The 17,469-nt window shown below is 33.0% G+C and overlaps 1 protein-coding gene across 2 annotated transcripts in view; it reads left to right on the forward strand.

Moving 5' to 3' along the window:
• Positions 1-17,469, forward strand: part of LAMA2 (laminin subunit alpha 2) — a 493,622-nt gene that overhangs the window by 405,539 nt on the left and 70,614 nt on the right. For both annotated transcript variants that reach the window (XM_006926157.1, XM_006926158.1), the window contains exons 40-41: positions 663-801; positions 10,055-10,157. In XM_006926157.1, coding sequence (XP_006926219.1) covers positions 663-801; positions 10,055-10,157 — 242 coding nt within the window. The remainder of the gene's footprint in view (positions 1-662; positions 802-10,054; positions 10,158-17,469) is intronic.

Raw genomic sequence — 17,469 nt, forward strand, 5'->3', positions numbered from 1 at the left:
CCCAGTTAATCTGTATTTAATACATGACATGTGTAAGGTTCTGTTCCAATATGTAATACTCATTGATACAAAGGAAATATTGATGTTTGAAGACTCTGGGCATCATTCAAGCACAGTTCATTTTATGACAAACTTTTGCCAATTTAGCATGAAGGGTAGTGGATGGAACAGTAAGCTATAAGTCAGCAGATGCTGGACTCAAGACCTTAACGAATAACATGTCAGACATGTGACCTGAGACAAGCTATCTAACCTTCTGAGGTTCATTTACCCTCATCTGGGAAATGCACCTACCCTAGAGAGATTTTGTGAAGTTCATTCTAGTAACATGGTACAAATGCTCTGAAATGTGTGGTGTGCTTCACAAATGACATAAAGGACCACCCACTGAGCAAGGTGCACATGGTTTCAGAACATTTTGGAGGATGCTATGAATAGTTCATATGTTGGTAGTATTTCATAGTTGAATTACTTAGGAATATGAGTTTAAATGGAAAACTACAACATAATACAATAAGTAGATAGCTCACTATCATTTGGAATTATTATAATTATATTGGCCATGGTTATTTGAAAGCCATATTTGTTATAAGTAAAATGTTCTTCATTTGAATATCAACTACTCTGGTGTTCTTTTTTTCTTTTTTGGGTAATCCCAACAGAATTCTTGATGAGGCTAAAAACATCTCCTTCAATGCCACTGCAGCCTTCAAAGCTTACAGCAATATTAAAGACTATATTGATGAAGCTGAGAAAATTGCCAAAGAAGCCAAAGGCCTTGCACATGAAGCTACAACACTGGTAAGAAATAAATAGCGTTGTGAACTAGAGAGCCATTGGTTTGAATAAGTAACTAAACTATGTTTCTCCAATTTAAATGAGCTCTGGAAAACTTTAGTATGTTAGAATATTAGTTTTGAATTATTTTCAAAGGCTTTTAAAATTTTATCCCAAACAAACTTTCAATGTACTGTAATCATAGCAGAACTCTTCTCAGTCACCCTCTACTACCCCTACTGATGAGGGTCTTGAAATTATCACAGATGCCAAACAGGTTTGTTCTACCAACTCACAGAAGTAAAACAATCAGACATAAGATTCTGGACAGGGAAATGTATCACTGTTATTCCAAGTGTCATCAGTAAGAAAGTGCCTTGAAAACTAACACCAGTGCTTATAGTTGCACACAAATTGGTTATATGTGAAGATTGACTTAGAGTACATGTGTTACAAAACACATTAGATCGTAGAGTTCTAAACTATACTCTTTTTATCGAGACTTTTGCCATCAAAGTAACCTTTGGCTGCTACCATTGTTCAAAATAAATTTTAAACTAACATTTTAGAGTTTTGGAGGTCTCAAGTATAACACATTATCTAAGTATCTTCAATAGTGACAAATCTTCATCTTTTACATGTAGCAACATTTTGTAAGTTATGTGATAAACCTTGGTAATACTATTTTTGGTCAAAAAACATTTCCTAGAAAGTACATGCTGAGTTAAAATGTTCATAACCATCAATTACTCCTTTGGCTTTATGTAGAATCTTCCACATACAACAGAATTTCAGAAAATAATAACTTTATTCAACATTTGAATGTAAATGAAATATGTATAAATAAATGATGTTAAAGAAATAGATCAGTATTTATTTTCTTTGCTTTGATATTGGACACAAATGCTTTCTTGGATCTCAGGTATATTAGAGACATCCACCACAATCTTAGAGGGTTCATTTTGTGGTCATAATGAAAACATCATATTTTATCAGTAATTATTACTGTTTTGGTTTATCTGGAATGAGCTCCACTAATGCCATATGTTCTCTAGTTCTTATACAAAATAGTGATACAGTTATTGCAGAAACTTCCCTATGCTTAGTGATCTTTTCAAAATGGACCTATTTTTAAAATCTAAACTAAATTATTTATCCATCTTCTCACAGATAATTTTCTATTTTAAAGACCCTATTTTCCAAGTTCATCATTTTCATCTAACCAATATTTTATTAGATGACTATTTTCAGCATCTAGCACAGTGCTTGGCAAATAGTAGGCATTCGTGAATGAATAAATGAAAAAAATGAATGTCATTCTAATTGACATCTGTTATGCCTATTCACAATATTTTGTACCAATAAAATTTTTACTATTATCATTGCTTTATCCTTATAAACTTTTAACATTTTATGATAAAGAGCTGTTTAATTTCACCCAAATTTAATACTATCACTTTACACTTAGGTTGCTCTCGATTTTACGCTGAAATGTAATATGTGCTTTTTCTCACCACCGATTCCATATATACGTGACAGGATAGCCAATCTCAAACTTAGAACTAGGATGAGTTGTAATGCATTACATGTTCCCTTGTTATCATGATTCCTTCTCTCTTTCCATAAACTTTGTAAAAGTAATTAACTTTCTGAAAAATTACAAAATAAATGCTAAAGAGAATCACCGATTTATTAAATGGCTAACAGCAAACACAAAGAAGACTGATTTGTCCTAAAAAGTGATATTTTCAGTGGAGAAGGGTCAGGGGGCACTTAAAGTCTGGTTGCCAGTTGCCATGTGTGAGCGCGAGAGAGTGAGGGGCACGCTGTTCTGTGAAATCACCTGCAGTGAATGATCCGTGTTTATTCTCATGACTGGCTTTCATCTTGCGCTATACCTGTCGTTTCTGAGGCCTGGCTTTCTTCCGATTCAATGTGCTTCCTTCCGGGTTTATACCCACTGAGCGAGGTGAGAGTACAATAACTGCAAAGGACTGAGAGGGAGTAAGTGTTGGAGACCCATGAAGGGTTTCCATGCTGCTGAAGTGAAGAGTCTTATGCTAAAGTCATAGGCCTTCTTTTATCTTCTTTTCTTTACTCCATCATAGTTTTATTTTCCACTTATCTCCCCTGCACAATTACTCCACACTTTATTTACTCTCTTGGTATTGTTTTCTGAAAACAGTCAGTCTTTTGCTCAAAATTCAAAATTTAAATTAAATAATCCGTATGTCTGAGGAGCCTTTTGTTTTCTTCCTGACAGTTCACTTCCTTGTGAGAAGGAGATGTTTAGACCCTCCACTATCCCGTGCAGTCATTGGATGAGTTAGAAAAAAAATTGTCCCCACTGGGTGAGATATGCCAAGGCACACAGCATAGTGAGCACTGCCTTGGCCAATTTCATCTCCCCTAGGAGTGAACTTTTGGGTCAGACATGAACTGCACAGCCCCAGCATCCTGGGCTTTGAAAGATGCTAGGCCTCTATGCTTGCTCTCTGCTCTGTGCAGTCAGCTTCTATGGCCTGCTGCCACCATTTCACTACTTGGTGGCTGTGCTGTTTTGCTTTATTTCTACTTCATTTTTCCAGAAAAGAATGTTTCCAGGATTAAAATTTAAATTGACAATAGACACCCAATAGACAGAAACATGGATAACCACAAAAGACCCCCTGAGTATTTCACTCTCACTGTTTTATATATAATATTTTATGATTTTCACATAGATAACCTGCTGTATAGTAGCTGATCACTAAATGTAGATTACCCCCTATCATCTGCTAGAATCTAGAATGGCTGCTATGCTCTAGTTTTTCAGAATTGACAAGATATTTACAGTTCCATGAGAAATAAGTTGAATAGAGAGGAAAATTTCAGAAGAAAAATATAATTATTTTTCCTATTCAGTTTGAGACAATGTCTGAATATCTGTTTCAATGTAGATATCATGTGGGATTTTTTTAATTAATCAGAGTTAGATTTCTGAAATCAAATCAGGAGGAGAAGATAGCAGATCAGAATTTGAGGATTAGGTTTGTCTTTTAATTAAGCACATCATACAGTCTCTTCTGATCCCTCCCTTGGCTTAGTTCCTATAGCACAGTCCCCAGACCTCAGAATTTAATTTTTAAATCTAATTTAATATTCAATGTTCAATTAAATAAGATTATATCTTACTCTTACCATTGACACAGTTAGGGTGCTTAAATGAGGTGCTTATGAACTACTTATTAATAAGTATGAGGTACTAAAGCATGCCCACATGTTCAATTTCTCTTTAAATTTTTTAGCCACATAGTTAATGTACTTAATGTGTAAATAGCATTATGAAACAATATACAGGATAATCAGAGATAAATAGAATTCTAATTTGCCCTCAAACTAGCAGTAATCATTTGTTTTATTTGTCATGCTAATAAATATAATGCTTTCCAACTTTTACCTACATACTTTATTCTTTCTCTTTATTATAAATTTTGTTTCTTCCTATTATCATTCTTTCCTTAATATTATTAATATTCCAATAATTTCCTTTTTATTAGTTTTTGAGTCCTTATAGTAACAAGATTCTTTTGACACTACTGCTATTGGTCAATTAATCATATAGTTAAACGCTGTGAATCTTTCAATAGTATGATTAAACATTAGGAATTTCTAATGAGTGTTTGTTTAGAAATGTGGTCATGTATTCTCTTCAGTCTGTATTATTTACTATTTGTTTTGTGTAATTGGATGAACCCAAATACATAAAGAATTCTTGCAAGGTCATTTTTGAGTTTTTATTTCCTACATAAAGGGCTGGGCAAATATTAGCAGAGTATATATCGTTTCCAAAAAGCCCAATAAAATATAGTGTCAGTCAAGTTGTAAACTTTAACTCCCATATGCCTTGTGTTTTATTCCATCATCCACTACTTAGAAGTCAAACAATAATTTTGACTTCTTATCAATATCTATATTCTTTGGAATTTAAATTTTATACTAGTGTAGTACAAATGGAAAAATGATATAAATCCATAATTGATATGGCAATCTGCTGAGAAAACTAGTGAGCATTTCTTCTTCATCAGCAATTCAGCAACTTATCTAAGAACCAGTGTTTCACACAATAGCAAATATGAAAAAGCCGGTGGGGATTTAAGCTACCTAGAAAAATGTTGAATCTGTGTGTGAAAATAGTGTTCATTAAGCCATCCTGACTTTAGTGATTTTCTTTGTACAGAATACACTCATTCAAGTCAATAACTTTAAAACATTTATTGGAAATAGAGAAGCAAACTTGTATGATCCGGTATTAGACATATTTAAAACTTCAGGGCACAAAATGTTAAAAATCAAAGGTTTATGCCATTAGTCAGAACTCAGGAACTCTTTGTAATGCAACATAAGTTTGAACTGATTTTATTCAAGGCAGCAGTGCTCTCAGACCTGGTATTTGGGATTTCTACCTGGAGTGGAATAATTAACAGGTATAATTACCATGAATGTTTGATTCTGGACATTAACTGGAAAGAAAACCTGTGCCCTCTGACGATATTCTTTAACTTGGTAGACACTTCTCTATTGCCTTGATTCAAAATCAAGATTCCTTGTAATCTCTGCCCATTCTACTCCCCCAACATCTTGTCTAGTCCCTGCCTCATTATGGCAAGTTAGTGGCACCCATAGATTCTAGAGCAATGGCTGTCATGCTATAATTGGTGAAAACCTGTTCTCAGTTATGTATTTTTAAACCCTCTTCTTAATTGTCTTTCTTGGTGTTCTCATTAAGCTGAAAATTCACAATCACCAATTCTAAATTCTTATAACTTTGAGGATTCTTATTTCATCCCTGAGTCTCCTTTATGTGCTAAATTGCTTTTGGTCTTCCAGAGACTCATCTAACTGCATTTCCGTCTTAGGACATAATGTGCAAAGCCAGGATCTACAGATTTTTTAACCAAGGCCATCTCTATGGCTTGTTTCTTAACTCTTTTTTTATTTACTATTTTATTTTAATATCTTGTAGTATTTTTTAAATATCAGTTATAGTAAAATACCCTTAAAATTAATGTACAATGATATTTTTATTTTAAAATTTTATACGATCTTTTTAATTATTAAAAAAATTCATGTCCATTATAGAAAAATAGGAAGTACAGACAAGCAAGAGAGAGAAAATATAAAATGTGCATAATCCTACCAACCACAAATAAACACTTTTACTATGTTGTTTATCCCTCTATACCCTTCTTATGCAAATAGTTTTTGTACAAAAAGTAATTTTTACATAACTTTTTAGATTAATATATCAATTAATGTCACATGCACATTTTTGGATATTCTCAAAAAATTCCACTAAAATGTATATAATCTAGATTCTACCATTTCTTCTGAGAATTTATTTTATTATAGTAAGAAAATTCTCTCTGATTTTTAACAGCTGCCTGACATACCAAATATAATTTCTTTGATATATACTTTACATAAGCCCACTGCAGCTAATGACCAGCCCTAACATACAACTCTGCACATTTCGAAGAGTTTTCTTTATTAAAATTTTTAAATTTAAAGTCATGTAAGTTATATATTATCTTGGCATAGTATCCACTTTGGAAATGTGCATGACTTATCTTATCAAATAAATTATTTCTAAAATAAATAATAAAGAAGTAATGGACTAGGTCATAAACCATGCTGGTGAATTTTCAGTTACTAATTTTTTTAAGAAGCGAAAACAAAAACAAAAAGAAATGTTCTGCATCTCTCCTGAGAGCCAACTCTTTCAATGAATTTAGAAAATTTACCTAAAGAGGCACAATTAAAAAATAATAAAAGTATAACATAAAAAGTAAGACAAACAATAACTTTTAAATTTGCTTATTTAAATATTAAATCACTGAGGTACAGGTTTACCATCCTGATAAACTTCAGATCTCATCTTCACATCTTCCCCTATTAAAGCCTACAACAACAGAACACTTGGATATTTTCATATACTGTTATAGCAGTAATTATTTTCTTTATAAAGAATTTTTTTGTTTCTCCGTTTCACTATAGTTCCTTCAGTGAAAGCAAAGTCTTTCCATCTTTGATTAATCAGAGCTTACTTACTCTTGTGCTTGAAACACCTAAAAACTTTCATTTAGTAAATCAATCAACGTATTCATCTATTAATCAATGACATGATGCTTTAATAAGAGTCACTATAAATATTTAACAAATAGTAGGAAGAAGAAAACTTAGATGTATTAAAAGCCAATTAAATCTTTGCAGATTTCATTTCATTTCTTCCTGTATTTTTCCTTCTTTAATGTCTTACCTTATCTCATGTTTTCTATAAATGATTATTAACTAATAAAAACATGTAACTTGCATATAAAATATTCTGAATTGTATAATATATTATAATGAAAGTTCTTATCTAATTTATATTTAGAGAGAAGGATTAAATGTTTATAAAAAATACAATTTCTAAAAAGCAGGAACAAAATGTCTTGCAACCTCATTTATATTTTACATATGCTGTAGACACAGCTCAGATACTCAGATGTGATGCTTATGAATATGTATGAAGTATAATTAGCTTGGAAAATGCTGCTTCATCACCTGTTCTAATATTGTCGATGTTCTTCAGTGCCTTACTAAACAATGTTGGAAAAGGAACTCTATAAATTTCGATGAGTTGAAACAGTTCTGTTCATCCATAACATGCTGGTGTTTTCCATTCTGTTATCCCATGAAAGCCTTGTCTTTTAAACCTAGATTGTTATTATATTGCTTGTAAATGCCATCAGCTCTTTAATATTTTGGAACGCATCTCAAAACATCTAAACTTGTCGTATTCCTCCACATCTCTTGAACCCAAACCTCTCATTTCTGCTGCCTTCACCCGAGGTTACAACTCTCTTTTCTCTGGCCTATACTACTAAAATAACCAACCGATGTCTTCTTTTCTTCCCACACAGCTGCATAAGTCATCTTCCTAGACTATGGCTCTGATCATACTCTCCTACTCAGAAACTTTCAATGGCTCCACATTGCTTATTGTCCAGTTTCCTTAGTCTGACATTTAAACTTCCCAGAAATTGACTCCAATCTCTCTGACAGCCTTAGTTCTTCATACTACCATTTATAAATTCTAGTCCTTTGCAACTGAAATATTTGTCTCCTAGCCACATATCAAAATTTCCTACCTCCTTGCCTTTCCTTACTATGTTGCTACCATATCTTCCATACTCCTCTATGTACCACCTATCTCTTATAGCTGAGCAAGGAGTGATTGACTAAAGATCCAGGTAGAAATCACTGGCTTCCTGGACAGTAGGAAAGATAAGATGCCTGGAAGCAAAAGACAGACAAGTTCACAGATACAAGAAGATAGGAAATTAGCAGTATGAAAATTTATTAGCAGATGCACTTCAGTCAGAGCTCAGCCATGTTGATGGATGAAGGTGTAAGGGTCCAATGGAAGATCAGTAAGTTGATAATCATCCAGTCAGACTAATCAGAAAAATTTAGAAAGTTCACCAATATCTAATGTCGAGAATAAAAGAGGTGAAATCACTATAATTCCCACAAACAGTAAAGGGTAAGAGAATATTATAAACAACTTTATACCAAAAATTTAACAATTTGAATAAAATGGACACATTCTTTGAAAATCACAAACTACAAAAATTCACTTACAAATAAATAACTGAATAACCCTATATTAGAGAATTTAATGTATACTTAAAAACCTTCACACACACACACACAGAGACAGAGAGACAGAGAAAAACAGAGACACAGAGAGAGAGAGAGAGAGAGAGAGAGTCAGTTTCAGATGACTTCACTCTTGAATTTCACCAAATATTTAAGGAAGAAATGATAATGTCTTCACAGAATTGAAGAGGAGAAAATATGTCCCACCTCATTCCATGAAGCCAGTTTTACTCTGATACAAACCAAAGACATTTCAAAAAAATGAAATTTATAGATCAATATCACTCATGAACATAAATGCAAAATTTATTGACAAAGTTATAACAAATCAAATCCAACCATTTATTAAGACAAGCCATAAACTATGGAAATATATTTGCAAATTACATATCTGATGAAGGATTTGCATTTAGGTTATACATAAATATCTTTCAAAACTCAATAAGAATTACCCAATAAAAAATGGGACTAAAGATTTAAACAGACACTTTGCCAAAGAAGATGGCAAATAACACATGAAAATATTCTGAGCATTATTAGTCACAAGGGAAATGCAAATTAAAATCAAAATGATGTACACATCTATTAGAACGCCTAAAATATAAAAAAGACTGACTATATCAAGTATTGGCAAGAATGTAGGCAAACGTAAAACTCATAACTGCTGGTAAGAATTTAAAATAGTACAAATAATTTCTCTTTCAAGAGTATCATATCTAGGATAACCTGAATTCAGATTTGCAACTTCAGCAGTAAGTATTTAGCATTCTCTAGCTCTACTTGCACCCTGAAATACTTCTCCAATTTAAAATTTTCATGTAAGATCCCATTTGATCTGTTCCTTGGTATAAATGTATTGCATAATGATTGCTGAGGAGGAAACAGTATTAAAATGGATAACTAGACATTTAAATTAAATGATTATTTTCCCATTTTATTCTGTTATCTTTGTGTCATCTCTTTTAAGCCAAGCCTCAACAAATATACTTTGCTAGGAAACAATCGTGGCTCAAAGATTGCCATTTAGAAAATTGTGTTTTGCCATTGTACTTTGAGATGAGTTTAGAAAAGAAGCGTTGTTCTTTCTCATTTCAACACCAGGGAGACCGGAAATACTCTCCTATTTACCCCACAACTCAAGTGAAATGTGCTTAGGGATAGAGTCAGTGGATGTGTGTCGATCTTAATCTGCTTGACCGTTCTTCAGCATTTGGTAATACTGACCAAAAACCATCCTTGCACACGTTGCCAGTCGTCATGCTTAGATCCACTTCTTAATCCCTTCATTTTCATAATATTACACTCTCCTGGTTTCTCTTTGTTCTCTCTGGAATCTCAGTCCCCTTGTCAACCCCATTTTCTATGTTTGGCCCTTAAATTTTGGGAATCCGAAGGGTTCTCTTCTAAGCCTTCCCTTCTTTCAATGAACAGTCTCCTGACTTTAATTACCAATATGTGCTGATAATTTATAATTCTAAATCTGTAGCCCAGAATGCTTTTCCGAAAGTAAGCTCTGTATAACAACTACCTGCTACATATTTCTACTCCATAATTCTATGGTTTTAGATATGTGACACGTCTTTTTCTATCACAGGCAACAGGTCCTCAGGGTTCATTAAAGGAAACTGCCAAAGGCTCTCTTCAGAAAAGCTTCGGGATCCTTAATGAAGCCAAGAAGTTAGCAAATGATGTCAAAGGTTAGTGACCTCTCTTTATTATTTTCAGGTTAATTGCAGTTGCAACTGGTAGGCTATTTTATCACATGGTTGGAAAAAGCATGATTTTTATGATTATTTTTATTATCTAGATTTAATGCAAGTAAACCATTTCACATTTTTACACTATTTTGTCTTCACTTTCATTTTGCATTTGTTAATGTTTCATAATTTTAAATCTAATTTCTGTAGCATAATTTCATCTACATCTAAAGTTTAATAGCTTTTAAATGGAAGTATAATACATTTTTAAGCACATTGAACCCTGTTTTCTTCTGCTTTTGGAAGTGATAGTCACAAAGGAATAAATCAGGCAGATGTAGCATAAATGTTCTTGTGAAACTTCCAATTTTGTTGCTAGGTCATATTTTTACAAAGTTATGACACCTTTTAAAACTGTTTTTCATGTATTTTGTTCCTAATTCCAGGATCAAAGTGCATAAAACATCTACCCTGATATATTATCACTTTTGCATTTAAAATATATTATTCAATACAGCTGATCTCTAGATAAGCTATTATATTATTTCATTCAAATATCTTCTGTTTTTCATTTGAATTGCTTTCTTTTTCTCTCTCCAGCCTTATCTTACCATTTTCTGGCTTGCATCAATCTCCCCAATCTTACTGAAATATTCATGGTCCTTCTGAAACATGCTACCATTTCAAAGCCTCCATGTTTCACAGTATTAATCCTTCTCTTGAGAATGCCTCATCATCCTTCTTTCTTTTTCGTGTAACTACCTTCTACCAGACCTTCAAATTTTAGCTTAAATGTCATTGTCTTTAGGAAATTCAACACCCCATCTGAATTGTATGTCCCTTCTTTTTGTCATACTTTTCTCATAGACTTGTCAAACCACTGTAACAAAGAGTTTAAATTCCATCTTCTCAAGGACATTCACAAGGTCTTCTTTTTAACTTTGTATTTCTAGTATATATTATCATTGCTCAAATCAGGAAATATGCATATTTTTTTAAATAAAGGAACAATATCAGTCTTTATTGACCTTAGAAAGAGAAAAAGGTTGATAATAATTTATATTTGTCACTTTAGTGACAAATGGTCCTTAGTCTCTAATAAAGGCTGCTATGGAATTACAAAATTCACCTCCATTTAGATGGCGCTTTGACAGTTAAATGCGGTGAACTCTGTATCACAGAGTTCAAAATAAGATGTTATATATACATAATTCTGTGCAGGAGATTGCTCTTATTATAACCTGAAGAGTAACTATAGAAAATCAAGACCTGTTTTGCTATTGGACAAATTCAGTTGATCTCATTACTTTGTGGTCACTCCTTCCTGTCTGATACCCTTGCCTAGAGCTGGGACCAGGGTAAGGCAAATGAGGTGAGTTGTGCAAGTACAGAGTCAGGTCCTGTTTTATTTAAAATTTTAATATTTTGTTCACCATTGATATTTTTTGAATTATTTTTATTTTTCTAAATATTGCAATAAAATAGTTTATCTTGGTTTTTTTTGGGGGGGGGCATGTTTTTTTTTGGCGCCCCTTTAAACTTCATACCTAAGGTGAATGTCTCAGTTGCCTCACCCTAATCCAAGCCCTGACTTTCCCTCTATTTCTCCCACAAACACTGGCATTATGAAAATGAAGAAAGAATTCTATTTTTAGGGATTTTTTCCAAGGGAAAAAGAAATCTAAGGATAGGCATGAAAGAAAGGGTTAAGAAACAGAAATGTTCATTAGTTTAAATATCTTTTTTTGTATTTTAGGTAGTACATTATTTAAAGTAATGAAAACCCACAAACTACTCAAATAATAATTCCTCCAGATATCTAAGCCAAGGCTCTGACGGAGATGGGAATGTTTTCTTGCTACATTATGACATCCTTCTGATTTGTGGCCAATTACACAACTTATAAAATGGCTGTTAATCAGGGAAATGCCATATATTACCACCAGGAACTGCTGAAATAGGCCCTACAGAGCAAAACTCTTGACAGCAGCTATTAAAATAGAGATTTAGTCATTTCTCTTTCTGTGGTGCCTGGAGTTAGAAGGAATAAAAATCATGAGGCCAGTATATCCTCCATATTTCTCATTTGTTAGCTTGGTTCAATTCGGTACAATCCAGTTAGTTTGTGAGCTTTAGTCATGAATGACTTAGTGCTGCTCTCTGCCATTTTTATGCTGTCCTTGCCTTGTGGGAGTCGGGACTTGCCAGGAGCAATTTGTTTGGCTTTTTAATTTTTGAATATACATTTGTTAAAAGTGAATTTGCCCTTGTGCGCATTTCAGATTGGAAGTCAGTCTACAATGCACTGATTGAACGTCTATGGAGACAAAAATACTTTTGTTGATGGATATGGAGCTTGGTACAAATTGATGACTGAAAGAGTTAAATGATAAATTAATACCAACAGGCGAATTAATACTACTGTGCAGATTAACAGGAGATTTTGTCAATAAAATAGCCAGTTGGTTCTCATGGAATGTGTACAGGGCAAGGAATGAAGTAGAGGATGGTATATAAGAAAAATGAAAATACTAAAATGTTATAATCATATACCTTATATCACTTTATAATCATATACCTTATATCAATTTTATTTAATTCTTAATTTGTCCCTAATTTTTGTCTTTGCTCAAAATAAGTGAAATTATTTAATGACTTAGGAACAAGCATAACATTTCTGTAAAATGGGTGACACTCATATAAAATAAAAAGATATATTCCTTAGCCCGAGGATATTGAATCAGTGAATTGTATGACATGTGGTGCCACCCAACACACAGAACAATACCAAAATTATTTCAAACATTAATTTTTGTAAATAAATTAATACTTTCCTTCTATATTGTGATCCTTCTATATATATACTCACTCATTCAGTCCAGACAAGTGTATCAGAAAGGTTCTGTGATCATGAATGTAATACAATTTCAATTACTAACTTGTTAAGATTCTATGTTGTTTTTTTTTTTAATTATTTGATTAGAAAAAGAATAAACAGGAATACTACAATGCTGTTAAACCAAAGTCTGGCACAGGAGTTCAGTTTTGTCTAATGCATTCTTTTAATATTAAAAGTATGCATACACCTTTTGAATTCACATACTACCATTTGCCAGAATCAGTGTTTCCATAAGTAGCCATGTGAAACAAGGTCAGCTCTATTGATAAAAAAAAAAATCAGTTTAGAACTATATGGATGAAATCAAGTCTGGCTCTCCAAGCCTACCATAGTCCAGGGAACAAAGCAATCTTTTCCTGCAGAAATTACTGATTTCTCATATAGAGTTTTAGTTTCTCCTTTGGAGTGTGAATAGAGAAAAATCAAGAAAAATAAAACCAGGTTGGATTTAGTTTGGTAGTTGAAATGAAATGTGGCAAAATAATGGCAAACTTGGAAAGGGATCTATTGGAGCCAAAGAGCACTTTCTTACTTAAAAGTAGTCTAATTTAGTGTCTTTTAGGGTATCCTGCTGGCCATAACGAAAACAAGCAGGCTTATAGTCAAGCTTTCAAGCTTGTTCTAAGGGACCATTCACAGTTTCAGTGTCTGGTTGTTTTTGTTTCTCATTCTGTGGCCTGAAGTGAGAACTCCCCTCTCCTGAGATACCCTGTCTTTGACTATTCTGCCATCAGAAATGTGTCCCTTCTCTTCTCTCCTCCAGCTTCTCACTGTAACCCTGTAGGAGGAAAAAGAGCATATTCGATTGTAGCTAAACAGTTTTTGAAGTTCCACCAGGCTCAGTGCCCATTTTGAACAAGATCTAATTTGTCATTTTTGGATCAGTACAGAGTTTCTCAGTAGTATGCCTCTTTATAGACACAGGTCCCATTAAGTAATGTCAGAGGTTCCAATTCATTGTCACTCTTGTATATAAGTCTAGTCAAAAGAGGCAGCCAGAGATAGGGCGCATCCCAAACTGTGAGAGCAACTGGGGAAAGGGAAGCATAGGAATAATATCATGGAAGAGGGCTAGAAGTACAAAAAAGTGGAAAAGACTTTGTGTAGCAACTTCATCAAATCAATTGACAGGAGGCCAGGAAAAGGAATACACTTCTTGATTTTGCCCAGCTTTCATCTTGGCACAGCTGCTCTTTCCTCTACACAGGTCTCAGGAGCCTGTGACTGGATCATGGGGCTGCCTTAAGGAACAGTTTCTTTAGATATCTCAATATTAAGAGACAAAAGACTATATAAATGGTTGAAAAATTATTGTAAACTTGCTAGAGGGAAATTGTACCTCTTTATATTCTTAAAATATACAAAGCTAAATTATAAAGTTAATAAATTTTGAAGAGGAAACATATATAATTTAGTAAAGTTGGCCATCTCTTGTATATAAAATAAAATCATTTAAGTCAAAGAAACACTAACAATTTGAATAAACTGCATGTATGTAGTAAAGCCAACACTTTAACCCAAATTCGTCTGGCTTCAAAGCCGATGCTTTTAACCACTGCTAGACAAAAACTCTGGGCCTCTGCCACAGTCCAGAAGATAACAAATTAGCATTCATGGCCATGACAAATGTTTGATAAATGAATGAGTAAGTAGATGAGTACTTGAGAGTAAAAAGAATCTCCCATTACCAGGAAGGTCAAAATCAAGCTTTGCAAATGACCTCATACAGATCTTTTGCCTATTCCAAACTTTCTGCTTCAGAACTACAGATAGAAACATTGCAGAGATTAACTTAGTCCCTAATTCAGAAGAAGCCTCTAGAACAAAAGATAAAGCACATTCATAAGAAACAGAAATTATGTGGATTAAATTTTGGTTTACAAAAAAATCCTAAAGAGACCATATTTCTTCATTTTTTGGTAAAGGAGCAAATCAGAAGTGATAATGAGTCTGTACAAGAAGTAGTTCATAATAAGACAAATGTCATGGTAATGGAAATGTTCGTTGCAAAATGTTTAGATGGCGATTTGGCAGGTGATTATATCTAACCAGAAGCTTTCAAAATGAATAGCAGTTCTACAGATTTCATCCTTGCGAATGAGGGATTTTCTCAACATATTTCTTTGTGCTCTGTTCATATTAAGAAAAAATAAAAATAAAAATTGCATTTGAGGAACTTGATTAGTTAAGTTTGAATAATCAAATAGAACATTTCCATTAAATCTAAAATCTCATTTTTATATTTATTTGAAAATGAGGGCTATATACATATGTTTAGAAAATATAAAAGGGAAATAAACAAAGTTAGGTTCTGGATCAAGCAGTTTAAATGAAGAAGAAAGTGAGTTATAAATAAAATTGAAAACTGACAAATACCAGGGCAATTATCAAACCAATGTGAATTATCAAAGAATGTGAATTATTTTGTTACCATTTACTAACTGCCTATGATAAATCCAAAATTTTCTCATACATCCTACAATTTATTTCTCATATCAATCATACAAAGGCAGATGTTATTTTTATTTTATATGTATAAAAGGGGATAGAAATGTCATTGGAACCCACATCTTCCAAATCTACAACCTATAATGATTTTACAGCACCACACTGCTTTTTCTAAGTGTTAGAATTTTGTAAGAGAAGACATTATTGACAATCAAGGAAATTACTTGTAACAGGTTTATTTTGAGATATTACATAGCTTAGTTCAATATTACCAGTTCTAATTTAACTGAACTTTAATTCTTATTTAGCATAGTGTCAAGAACATAGTAAGCATGAGTAAATGCATATTATTAGTGGAAGTGACTTACAACTCTATCTACTGGATTTCATTATGAATATCTCTGCTTTGTGCAATGCCAGTGGTTATGCAACCAAGGGAAATGATATTGTCGGGCATGTTCACAGTCTACCCCGGATGCCCTGCTTCCTTCCCTTTATGAGCTCTTTCTCTGTCAAACCCTCTCCTGCACATTTGTCTTCTTGTGTGTGAGGACAGGGTGAGAAAGGGAGAACCAAAGCTGAAGAAGTGTGTGTATGTAGCTTTTGAGGTTCAGTGGATATGATACCTAGAGAGAAAATAAAGAGAATGACTTGGCTACAGCTAATGGGCATGAGAGTTTACGAAATAAGGAAAAGAAATCCTAGAAAATATAGCTGTGGATTACAAATTGGATCCTTTCCTTGTTTTCCACAAATTACAAGTAAAGAATTGGATTGGATTTTCTTTTAACTATCAATAATTCTATTTCTTTGGCCATATTACAATCAAACTGGACATCATGCATTCTTCCTTACATTTTGATTATAGCTGCACTCTAACCTCATATATTTTTTCATTTAAAGCCAGCTGTGGAGTATTTATTTTTCTAGATTTTCCTTGTTATAGTTTTGTAAGTTTTCCATTTTAAAATCTGCAAATTTTCTCTATACACAACTTTTACTCACCTAATTTTGCTGACAAAGCTATAAAGTGTTTAGTCTTGGTTTGAGAAATTTCAGAAACTACTAAGGAAAGAAAGTGATCTGAATGTAGGAAAAGATAAATTAAGAAGGAACCTGAAACATAGAAATCAAGCTGGGTTAGAATATTCACATTTTGACTGTCTAGTACAGAAAATGGAGGATCAAAATTACTGCTTTGGAACTTGAGAACAGCAGTAACAATGTTCTTCAAATCAGTCTTTCTTCTGAATAATTGGCCTGATTGTTCAGCCAGTATTTACTATCAAAATGCATAAAATAGTATAAACCAAGTGATGCCCTTTAAATTAATGTGTTTTTTTCCACTGTACACAAATATCTTTCTTGTCAGAAAATTTCGAATGCTTCATTGTTCAAAAAATCAAATCCAGTCAAGAACCTAAGAAATGAAATTTGTACTGTTCCATTTCCTTAATTGATGAAGACTTCAAAGTTAATTTCAAAAGAACAACTTTTTAACTATTCTCAAGGAATCAGTATAGATATCACAGTCATAATCAGACTGGACTTATTTCTGAAAGTATATTTTTGATGACCTATCCAAAGATATTTTTTAGTACAGACAGTGGAAATAACAGGAATATTTTTTAAAAGATAAACTGTGATTGACAGATGAGAAAATCTAATACTTTGGAAAGTATATTTTGAGGAACTAGAATTAAAAATAATAATATCTTAGTGACTGAAATTGACATATTGGTATTTTAGAACTGTGCTTTTCTGGAATATTTTATGCTTTTTTTTTTTTACTGATGTCAGGTCTTTGGTTTGGAACTTAAAAGCAGGCGCATTGAATAATACTATGTGCTTCTATTACTGTGGTGTAACAGTGGTTTAATCTGTCTGCCTATAAAACATTTATATGAAATGGAGTGGATCGTCAATTAATATGTTCAGTACTCTTTTTCACACCCAGAGCACTAA

This window comes from Pteropus alecto, unplaced genomic scaffold, assembly GCF_000325575.1.
Source record: "Pteropus alecto unplaced genomic scaffold, ASM32557v1 scaffold79, whole genome shotgun sequence".
Classification (NCBI taxonomy): domain Eukaryota; kingdom Metazoa; phylum Chordata; class Mammalia; order Chiroptera; family Pteropodidae; genus Pteropus; species Pteropus alecto.